Below are 12,432 nucleotides of genomic sequence, written 5' to 3'. Positions count from 1 at the left end.
GTATTGCATGTCAGTTGTGATTGGAAACTTGTGGGAGACAGGCATTCAGTAACATGTAGTATAAATTTTAATTGAGCATAAACACTTGACAAAAGCTCTCCCGAGATATTTCTGGCATATTCTGATTGGCAATGGTACCATGATACTATGATTTTAATTCTTCTATAAACTTAACTGATGCTAATATAAATCTTACTGCCTAACTTCACTAATCATCTAATTATAAACATCTAAAAATGTGGAAGACAGTAATTTTAATGACCTGAAGCAAAGCAATCTGTATCTTCAAAAAAGAAAATAAATACATAAAACACCTGAATAAAATGCATCCACTTATGAGAAGCTGCAAAGAGAGAACTGCTTTGAATTCAATCTTCAAGTCCTCAGGCAAATTGAAATCCCAGGCATTTGGGAACTCTACCTGGCAGCTTTGCAGGAATGCTGGACAAAGACAATAGCTGAGAGATTATCTCAAGATTAAGGGAAAGGTTTCCTTATAAAAACTACCTTCAACAGTCATTTACTTTGATTAGAATGAGTTTACTAATTCAAATCTTTCCCTCAAAGTCAAACAACATCAACTTTCTTGAGTTCAAGTAAAACCCCTTTGCTTTCCTGAAACCTGGGAAATACATTTTCTTAAAGGATCTTTGAAAACATTTTTTTTCACTTTCTATTACCAGTCTAAAAGACAAAAATCACATGCAATTAATTTCCAGCATTCTAAGATTTAAGGATAACTTTGTTGATCAAATTTTCAAAGGCTTTTCAAAGAGGGAGAGTTCAGCCCACTTTTTAGCTGAAAGAACACCCACAAGGCCAGCTTTCATGGGGCTGGGTGTGACTCAGTGGTGAAGCCCTTACCTGGCAGGGTCAGGCGTTGGGTGCAACCACAGCACCAAAGGTGGAAAAAATAAGACAGGACTTGAACGCCAAGACCCCAATCACATCCTTATTAGGGATCGGATCTAAATGTAAACTTCCTTTTATGTTCATAGTACTAACTTACTTCAGTTCTAAAAAGAAGGAACCAGAGAATCTGTATGGAAACTCCCAATTTGCTCAAGTGTTATGTAAATAATAACACTACCCAGATTCCTGAATTTATATTCTCAAGACTGGCTCCATTTAAATGGGAGACTTAGATATAAAAAGTTCCATTTTAAAATATTTTATAAGCATTCATGAACATTCTATGCTTTTATTATTTATTTCAGGATTCTAGTGCCTAAAACAGTGCCTATATATATTCAAATGATTGAATGATCAAGAAAATGCACATTTAAGCACTAAATTGATGACTTCAGTGATTTTAAAAATTGTAAAGGAATACATGCACTCTTCTTTGATGCAACATGAGAAGTTACTATAAGCAATCAATTTGACACCAGAGAGCCAGCAATATAAGGAATACAACTTCAAAAATCAATCTTAAACTGATATCTTCTAAATCTGATTTCATTAACTATCATTAAGCTATGATCCCACAACCCAAATTGATGTTTATAACAGAGGTACTTAAACATACTAAACAGAAGGGAATGGGCATTTTTCAAGCAGAAAGACACTAGAAGGCCAATGGTATTAAATCAACTTTTTAAGAAAGTAACAGTGAAATTAAAATACAATTTTCAGAGTTTATATATTTCATAATGATTTGGATATTCTTGGGTGTATTCAATGGGTATTAAGACCGCCACAATTAAACTATCAGACAAGGTTACTTTTAAAATAAAATTAGTAGCAAAAGCTTAGAAAAATAACCATTAAAAAAAAAAAAAAAAACAGTAAGTATAAGCAAAGGGTGAAGGATTGAGTAATTACAGTTTAAGCCTTGGATATAAAGGGTAAAAAAGGCAACGTATATTACCAAGATGCTGCTGAAAGGAAATGATGATCACAATTCTGATTTCTGACATGTCAAAAATATTTTTAATAAGTATACATGATATTCTTGAAGAGATCTATCTTATATAAATGTTTATATTTGAACATATTTTTAGAGTAATCAAAATCAGTATAGTGACATTATATACACATGCAAAAAACTCTGCATGTGTTGAAAGAAGGGTTTGTTAATGTGTGTGCAGGTGTATCTCTGTGTGTATATAAAATACAATCTCTCCATCTGATTGAATTGTTGTTTTCTCATTTTAAACCTCTTACTGGATGTGACCAAGCCCTAAGTCTCAAAATATAGATTAGTCTAAACCTAATAAAGAAAACAGATATCCAAATTTTAATCTGATATATAACATATACTGGATTTAGTATAAACTCAAAAGAGAAAACAATGTGAAACACCACCTTTATCTTCCCTACACAAAATACTGATCAAGTGACTCAGATGCCATAAATTCAATAAAATACTCCATTTGCTAAACTCCTGCTGATCCCTATATTAACTTTGATTTTTTTTTGACAGCTTTCTTGTTTGTAAGTATGTAGTAATTATATTTTTTAAAATAGGGTAGTTGTGGGGCTATATGATCTCTAGTGAAATTACTTATTTTTGGTTTATTATTTAGGTAAAAATAAAAATTATGTCATGTAATTAAACATAAAAATGTAACAAACCCAATCTCTAATTTTTTTTACAAGGGAGAAATAAAGCATATCAAATGATTTTCAACATTTAATTTGTAAGCAAGGACAATATCTTTGCAATATTAACCCATAATTGTGGTTCAAGATTTACCCAGGAAATTTTTGCTTTATTTTTTCCTCTGAAAGTCCTAGAAGGATTTTCTCCATAAGTTTTGAGCTTATATTTAAAAAGAGAAAGAGAGAATGAGGACATGTTCCCTCTCCTGCCTCCTCCACACCTAAACAGAGCCATTTACATAGCCCATTGAACACTGTTTAGTAAACAAGGAGTGTACAGGTCCAGAGTGGCTTCTATCTTCCAGTTCTGCAGTCCTTTTAAAAGCAAGGCAGGGGTTCTGTTTTTAGTACACACTTTGGTTCAGTGTTAATCCTGTTTTATGTTGTTCACACCTGCTGCTGACTAGCAGCCTGCTGATGGGCTGGGGCTCATGCTGCTCAGAGAAATCCCACTAACTGAGAAGCCGGACAAAAGCTACTGTACAGAGCTGGAAACAAAGGCTGATCCGGATCCAGGAGAAGCAGACCCCACAAAATCTTACCTCTCTTTCACAAATAAGGCTTTGATGTCCCAAGTTTGCCATCCACCAAAAAACAAAACAAAAAAAAAAAAAAAATTGCTCTTTTTTGACAGAAAAACTAAACCCCATTGGGTTATTTATATTCCTGAGCTTTTTATGTCTTTTGGTAAAAGTGATGCAAATACAGCTTTAAAATGTCATTCTGATCAGGTATAATATGTGAGCTACTGCTTTGTGTCTTTACCAAAAGAATCTGTACTTAAACATAATTAATTTAAAACACTCTATGGCTAACCTCTTTATTCACAGAGTTTTACAATCAAAACGAACAGAGGATATAGTCTGCCATCAGTAGCCACAGTGTGGCCAGGACAGTGACATGTATGCTAAGATTGGTCTCCTCCCAGTGCCCCTGCGCCCCCTGCACTGCATGTGCCTAATAGCAAACATCAAAAGGAATGATTTCTTTTTTGATCTTAGTACCAGCGATAAATCAAATTCAGTGCCACAGACAGGGGGGAAAAGCACTACTAAGGGAAAACTCTAAGTCTGACAGTGGTACCAGTTAGAGGCATTCACTCAATCAAGTTCTAGGAACCGATGCCCACCCTCCTCTCCAAAACGAGATGTAAGCTGTCGTGTGCTTACCCAGAGTAACAAGAACTTACCCAGTCCTGACGTGACCCCAAGTCAAGATGCACTACATGCTGACATTTCCAGCCGTGCCACCAGAGCCCCTCCCTCCAACCTATAGACAAGCCAATTCCCTTCGTAACTGGGAGCCAGCTTCTGCCTGCAGGTGGGCACAGAAAGCCCCTATTGGTCGGCACAGGCAGCTCCTATTAAGGAGCTTCACATCTGGGGGGTCAAATGGTGGCTCTGGGATCATTTTATTACATCTCCTGAAGCCCCTTTCCTGACTGCAATGGTCAATAAAGCATCGACAGCTCCAGTGCCAACTCGGGGCACTCTGCATCTGCCTACTCCACAGTGGTGCACACATTTCATGGAGTACAGTTTTAATACTTCTCTGGGGAAAGCATGCAAAGCGCTAACTAGCATATTAAGGTTCTCTTAACAAATGAACGTGAGGATGAAATATTTGAGGTGTTGGCATCTCTCCTCGATTTCCTTTGAAACTTTACTCTCTGCAATGTGCTCTTTGGGGTGGGGAGGGTGTTAGTACTATTTCCTGACACAATGAGGCAGCTGTCTTGTTTGTGACCAGGTCTTCCTCAGAAGATGAAAAAGCATACACAGATTCTCAGAAGCAGTTTAGCTCCCATAGGACAGATACTGGATAAATGCACACTGTTTTCAGTGCGTGCAAGACACTATAGTTGGCAACTCACTAGTGGTGTTAAACAAAAAAGACACAGTTGCCCGAAATGATATTACAATATATTTGCGATAATCATAGATAGAATTCATGTGTCTTCCATAAAACAACCCATCAGAAAATAAAAACTAGTTGTTACTCCCACTTTATTATGAAATATGAAAAGTACAGAAATAAATTCAATTATTGGGTTAAATCCTATGAAGTTGCTGATATTTGAACACATTTTTGACCTACCAAAATGCAACTTCATATGATTCAACTTCATATAATTAGAATTCCATTACCTTGCTTCCATGCAAAAAATGCCTAATATTTTGATAGATAATTTTAGGATTCTAAACGTGACTTTTCTTTTAATAATCTCTCTAGTTTGGGGGGATTCTCTTTTAAAAATTAGTATCAAAATGAGAGCACTTATCTAATTATATTTTAAGATTTGAACTTGAGCTGGGCGTGCAATTCACTCATCTGGCAGGTGAGGCCATAGGTTCAACCCTCCAAAAAAATAGAAAAAGGGAAAGAAGACAAGTTCGACCTATTAAGGCCTTGAATAAACAGGTCTTACTAGCCAAAATTTCATTTGCAACCAGATTTTTTTAAGTAAGAACATTAACATTGTCAGTGGAGTGATTATAACACAGTTCACCTTTTGGGAAAGCAACTCGGCAATACCATATAACGTAAGAGTAAAGGTTTCATTCCAAGTGCCAAGACTGCATAAGGGTGGAATATGATATCTTTTCCTTGAGGGCCTGGCTGGACTGGAAACATGAATGATTTTTTTTTTTTTTCCTAATGACTTTGTAAGTTTGCTTAGGACAGAAAGATTTCAGTGTATCACATGCTTTCAGATCAAATGATATTTAGCATTTTGCATGGAGTATTGGTGACACAGTGAACACCCTCAGATAAGAAGGAAAAAAAAGAAAAGATGAGCAGGCTTGATCAAGCTACTCCACCTGCTGCTGCCTCCCAGCGCTGCTCCTAAGCATGCCCACTTCTGAGGAAAGTTAAGACCACCTTATTTTGATTATAGTGCTTTCCTGAGGCAGGAATTTTTATTTCAGTTTGAATCTTAAACCATTCCATTTCCAGCGATGCATTTTTATGTTTACAATTGACATCTTCATAAAAGAATGAAACCTTTGAGCGACAGCTCAAAAGCATGAAGGTTGCCTGCAGTAAGTACTTAAATTATTTTACACCTAAATGGAGCCCAGTTGTTTTTAGTTAAAATTTAATAAACCTTAAACTGATGACCTTTCTTCCACAGAAGGCCCCGAGTTGCAAAAACGAACTTTCCAATGAAATATATTTTAAGGAACTCGTGCTGAACAAAGGGCTATTTAAAGCTGAACGCTTTGTCAATTTATCAGCTTGTGAACATTCTGTTCCCGAATTCCCCACTGCTCCTGAATGTATAGAACGGTGGTGCCTCGCTTAATCGAATACTATTGATTCGAGTGTGTCACAGTGATCTCATTGAGAGTAATCAATAGTAATCCAAAATCAATCAATCTGCTCTTGCACTATCATTTATCAAATCTGAATACGCCAAATTATTTGTAGGCGTCAAATTACAAAGAAGAGAAAATGGTAGAACTGGGAAAGTTAATGGTTTATATTGAAAAGCAAGGCCAATCTTTCTCTCTAAGGGAGGCATCTTAAAATGGACTATAACTTGGAAAAATACATTTATCTTCTTATTAAGGCATTCTAAATTTATAATTAATCTCATTCCACTCCTGAAAAAAACCCAGAGATTGCTTTTATAGTTTGCCAGTTCAGCACAACTGTTCAAAACTGAGTGATGTGCCCAAACTTACTAACCACAGCACACCAGCATTTTATGTCTGATAAGCTAAGTTTCAAATGCCTGTCACCCATCTGCTGGAAAAACAAGGAGACTCAATTGACATAGGACATAGCTGCATCTTCTAACATCAGAAATGATGTTTAATAGAACTGGAGGGAAAAGCAAATGCTTAATTTCTCCAGAGAATGTCCAGCATAGATGTACCTGCTTATCAAAGATGCTGCTCTTGATGCTGAAAGTTCCTTTATCAACAAATTCACCTGTAATTTAGTCAAGGTAAAAAAATCCTTCTATTCATTACAGTACATTCTAAAGCACCCCTCCTATTTGACTTGCATGAAAAAAGGCCCAGAGTGTCTAAAACATTTACTTTTGCTAATGTAAAAGTGTTGGCATTTTACTTCATTCCCGATAAGCTGGTGCCAGTAGAAGTGATTATTCTTTTCTTATTCAAGGCCTATCAGCATTTCGAAAAGCTCTCTCAATCTTATCAGGTGTATGAACAGCACTGTTACTGAAAACAGTTTGTACTGCTCCTCTCTTTCTGCCAAGCTATCTGATAAACCCCCAACTAACTAACTGTATTTACACACAATCAAACATAAGTTGTATCTTCTATGCACTCTAGCAACATTCCAGTTTGCCATAGGTTTTTCTGCTGTGACATTAACTTAACAAAAATGTCAGCTGCGAGTATCCCAAACTGACAACAATCAAGAAAACACTATAAAAGCACTCAACTAGAATGCACAACAAACAGAAACAAAAGAAAAACAAATATTAAAAGTTGAAGGCAATCTCTTTGGAATTCACAGGGAAAATAACATGTACTTTGTGTGCAAATATAGCTGAATATCATGCACTTACCTTTTTACCCAAGTAAATGATCCTTTAGCAAAACAGATTAATAGAAACAGAAATTTTAAAAAGAATAAATCGCTGGGATTGAGGAGGGGGAAGTGTACAGGGAACTGTTTTAGAACTGAGCAGGCATTGCCCCACATTTCGGATAATCTCAATGTGAACGCACACAGGTTCTACAATGCAAGCAAAGTAAGACAATAGACAATATCACCGAACTTACCCCATAAACTGAAGACAAGATAGAAAGCAAGGCTATCACATATGGTGACCACATTCTCAGGATAGATTTTCCAATCATTAAAACCCTCATAAATGCTCTAGACATTAAAGTTTTGTTCACTATAAGGAAATAAAGAAATAAAAAAAATACAATTTGAGTTTTTAACCTCATTATTTTTCTTATTCTTCAGACTTAACCAACTGAATAGTTAACATAAAAGTATGAAAAAAAGAACATCATCCAGATTAACACAGATTATCTGTTCTCCATTTCTATCTATTAAAAAATGCTTATACCAGTTCGTGGTCCCTAGGAATGGGGAGACACACCTCTTCTAGGGATAGTACTTTGGAGCATGAAAGACAATCATGACATTTCTAGAACATGGGAGTCCTCTGAAATTTACTTAGCCAACTGGGTATCAACAAATTCCTGACCCTAGGATTCTCTGCTTGAGCTTGTGTACATATTGTCCATTTGTTCCTCACCTCCCTCTGCTGACTAGCTAGGAGAGAAAGGCAGTCACTTGCTCCCACCTGAGCCCAACTCCTGATGCTGTCTAGACTCCAAGAACAGAGAGAGCCTTCCTTTAGATGTGTAGAGCAATAAGATGAATTAGCCAAGTGTGTAGTTCAGTACAATTCAGCTGACGGCTGCTTTCCCATCTGTGACACTATGGTGCCATGACTGATGAGGCAGGTCTCATTCAAGTCTATGGATAAAAGGGATGCTTCTGTCATTTCACAGGACCCAGCACCAACTGTATACAGCCACTTTCTCATAGGACACAGACATGGTTCTCATCCACCATGTATACCTTTCTCCTTTTCTGGTCATGAACAGTTACAATAGTCCTCCTCCAAATATCTGATCTAGACATTTTTTAATAGACGAATGACTGTAAAAAAAAAAAAAAAAAAATCATCCAAATGTTCTTCCATTTGTGGGCTAAAGGAACACAATTTAATATGACCACCTAATGTTTTTGGAGAAGTGAAAATACTACAATAATGTGGAATTATGGAGGGCAAAGGACAATGGACTGAACAACTCCACCTTTGATTTTTTTCTGTTAAAATTTAAGGACCCCAGTCTATACTTTTCTACATGATCTGCTAGATTTGCTAACTCTGGATATAATTTTTGGATATATGAGTAGTCTGCTTTTACACTTCTTTTCAAATCAAAGTAAATTCTTATAAATATTATTACATATTAACTGCCTTGAAGAGTATACTTTTTAAAATGTTTTAGCTCACAATGTATTAAAAGGAAAGAGAATATATTTAACAAACCCTTTGTTTAAATTCTCAAAAGCCATTAAAAATGAGTAAAATTTTTCCAGAGTAGATGAAAAAAGAATTATCATTTGCCAAGATATAATTCTGATCAGGAAGGAAAATAATTAATGTGCTTCTGCCTATTTTTTGTGCATAAATTCTTGCTTTATTTTTGATTTACTTTTTAAATTCTCTCTCTCTCTCTCTCTCTCTCTCTCTCTCTGGGGTGGGGGAGGAATTAAATAAGGTACACACACACACAAAAAGAAGATTCTTCTCTTCCCCAGAAAATGTATGCAAAGTGCAATACAAAGCTTTCCTTTAAAAGTGAATTCCCCAGACTCCCTGATTCTCCACTTCCTTAAGTTTTTATTTGTTTCACAAATAAGAGCAACTGAGGTTTACCAAGTCAAAGACTTTGTTTTAACATCCCATTTTACTTCCAGGGTGGTAGAAAGGTTTGAATGAGCTTCAGTTATACAAAACTCATTATTCCCTATGCTCTCTGTATTCCCACAGTTAGTTTTGAAAGAGAAGTAAGCAAGCAAGCTGGTTTTCATTACACTTCTACTAGCCATCAATCTCTGATATAATGTGAGGATTTATTGGTAGCTTGCCTTTTATTTAGTACCATCTTTACCAACTGTTTGCGGAGAAGGTGTATGATGAAGCAAAGTTAAATTGACATGTCTGTGATATGCCTGACAGTCCTCAGTATGCCCAATATTAATTTGTTTTCTTTGGCTAGGTAAGTGCTGCCAAAGCATATTACACATAATCTGTACTTCCAATCAAAATGATGAAAGGTATAGATGTAATTTTGTTTCACTCAAAGCAATATGAGAAGGCACACAGGACAGTATGTGACAAAACCAGCTTTTTATAATTAAAACAGAAATTCACTTTTCTTTTTTTAGAATACAATCTAAACTTAAGTAGATGCTCCATGAGTTTGAACACTTTAGTAAGTAGTTAAGAAATTCTGAATGCCAAAAGTTGGTGTTTTCATTTACTATATTGTGTGAAAGAATTGCATATAACCATAAGTTGTATTTCTAATGGTAGTGTTGTTACATATCTATAGCCAAATGCACATAGTCCAGTATATTAAATGAACTTTAATTGACCAGTGAGAAACCTAATTTTAAAAAAACTGAACCTTTCTTTTTATTGCCTTGCCTTAGTAGGTTACCTTCCAAATATATGTGCATCACCATAAATTGAAATGGCATTTCATTTGAAGAAATCAAAACATAAAAAGCAAGTTTCCTCCAAACACTGAAAAATATTTTTCAAAAATTATGAGGGGGATACATGTGCCTAAAGGTCTCACTAAAGATCTAAAGCTTCTCAATTCAATGGTTTTGGATAATTCATTATAAAATACATTTAGAAAATACTGAAAAATATTGTTCAAATCTGAGAAAAAGAGACATCTGTACTTTTGGAAAGAAAAAGCAGAGAGGAAAGATATGTTTACTAAAACTGAATGGAAATTATTTTATTAGCTGAGGTTTCCTAGACCTTAGGAAGTATAAATCTAACAGGAACTTGAAACAAGACTAAAAGGCCAGGTAAATTCTTCAAAAGACAGAAGGCTGTCACTTACCACCTTCAAATAATAAGGGAGCTAACTTTGATCTGATGGGTGGTATAAAGAGGCAGTTAGCACTTTTTTTTTTTTTTTAGCACAATAGCACTAAATTTGTTAAAGCGTTATACAAACAAAGATAGGAAATGAACCTAGGAATTTAAACAAAAATATGAATTGGAACAAGAATAGAAGAATAGACAGAGCAATCCTGTAAGTGTTTTTGTCCAACACTCGGATTTACCAAAGTAAAATAACAGACCTCTAAACTTACCTGATAGGATCAAATTAAATCGTTCTAAAATCTATGATGTATTTTATATGAACATAATACTTATTAATTTTACATATTTGCTTTTAGCAAAAAAAAAGCAAATGACTTATTTACTTAGTACAGGCAAATTAAATTCACATTTTGCATTTTTTGAAAGCTCTCATGCTTTGCATTAAGATATATTTGTCAGGCCCAATTGTATAGGGAAAGATGTAGCCAGAAGCTAGTTCAAATTTTTTTCTTGGATATGGGCCCAACCCATTAAATTATGCATTTAATATCAGTAGTTTATTTCCTATTTTACAGTTTATTTATGGTTATATATTGAATACATGAATGAAAATAATTAAAATTATATTAATTCAGAAACAAATTTACTTACTAGGTTACCTGTTACCTGTCTAATATACAGTAGTTAAATCAGTTCAGTTTTAAATCAGACTTGGTAAATACCAGAAATACTAATTCCAGGTCACAATCATGCTTGGCAAATTTAACTGACCACTAGTTAGAATAGTACTTGAGATCTACTTTATTATACAAATGTAAATAGACAATCTTAACAGCACACCTATATGCTACATATATCCCTTTCCCCACATATATGCATATTTCACACGCATGTTAGACATGCACGCGAACATACTCGTGTGTGTATCCTATCTACTGTTTTGGATTTTAAAGTGCCATGTATTTATTTTAATAATAATGGTATAGATGATGTACATTCAGATTTGCATGACTATGGAAATAATAATCAATGGCAAAACACACAAAATGCAATAAGAATGTGAAGCCGCAGAGATGCTTGGTGTCATCCCTGCACTATCAAATATACACATAAGTATGATTGGAGAAAGAGAGGCTAAATATTTCACTGTCAGAGAATGTAGAGAACTGCAATTCATTTCTATCTCATGTGCTTTAGGACAATGACAATTTAATACAATGCCAGTGGATGTAAAAGAGATAAAAACTGAGCAAACTGGACCAATGTAATCAAAGATTTTCTCCAGAGAGCTGCCAAGGGCCAGAGCTCATATGCACTTATAACAGATCAACATTGCATTGTTTCTCCTACCCATGAATTTGCGATGAAGCAAAATTCAGAGCAAGGCTTATCTGCTGCAATGACTTTTAAGTTCGATCACGATACCTCAAATGTTCTCCTCTTCTTTCTAAAGGCCTGATAGCCGATTCTAAAGTTTATGTGATATTAATTGGTTTAATAAAAATCATTGCTATTAATTGCCACTTGTGTGTAAAGTATCAATCATAAGCATGTATTTTAATTTCTTGTATGAAATAATAAAAGGGAAAACCTTCAGTGATGAGTGTTACTTTACGAGTAAAACAAAGAAATATTTTGTTTAGTCACTAGCTGAAAACAAATGTTGAGGAATTTTTCACAAGTGATACAGACTTGAGATTGGGCATTATGTCTACCTTCCAAAAGAACCCGCTCCTTCTTTGTCTGTAATTCTGGCAGGAGTGAGGTATTGTGAAAGTATTGTTAAATAGAATCATAGAGAAGTTAGCTGCCCTCTTTGATGAATAGCACCAGGTATCTAAAATTAATTGCAAAAGTATGGCCCGGCTAATGAGATGGTCCTTATCTTTTCTCAGCACAGGAAGCACAAGTATTTTTCTGCTGGCTCAATATTTTACAAAAATGCCTAAAGTGTTATTAACTAAATAAAAGCCTGATTAAAAGACCTCAAAGATACAAATTATAAATTCTGAGATCTGGAAAATGTAGAGTTAAAACTGATTTCCTATATTATTTCCTTTTTAAGCTTGAATTTCTAGTCTTGTCTTTTTTTACTTTGAAAAGAACAACAACAGCAGAAAAATCTTTCCTCCTATTAGCATTATTAAGAGCTGAATTACAATTCCATTCTTTATGATATGGTCAGTATA

The 12,432-nt window shown here is 34.9% G+C and overlaps 1 protein-coding gene across 10 annotated transcripts in view; it reads right to left on the bottom strand.

Annotated features, from left to right (window-relative positions):
• Esrrg (estrogen related receptor gamma) overlaps positions 1-12,432 on the bottom strand; it is a 589,781-nt gene that overhangs the window by 201,792 nt on the left and 375,557 nt on the right. Inside the window, exons 2-3 of one of the 10 annotated variants that reach the window (XM_047520873.1) lie at positions 7,904-8,079; positions 7,368-7,486 (exon numbers count right to left, since the gene is read on the bottom strand). The exons of 8 other annotated variants lie outside the window; for them this stretch is intronic. In XM_047520873.1, the coding sequence (XP_047376829.1) occupies positions 7,368-7,372 (5 nt within the window). In that variant the 5' untranslated portion in view covers positions 7,373-7,486; positions 7,904-8,079. The remainder of the gene's footprint in view (positions 1-7,367; positions 7,487-7,903; positions 8,080-12,432) is intronic. One more of the 10 variants, XM_047520874.1, reaches the window with a different exon arrangement.

Source organism: Sciurus carolinensis, chromosome 12 (genome assembly GCF_902686445.1).
Source record: "Sciurus carolinensis chromosome 12, mSciCar1.2, whole genome shotgun sequence".
In the NCBI taxonomy this organism is placed as follows: Eukaryota; Metazoa; Chordata; class Mammalia; order Rodentia; family Sciuridae; genus Sciurus; species Sciurus carolinensis.
This window is presented reverse-complemented; position numbering and strand designations above follow the sequence as displayed.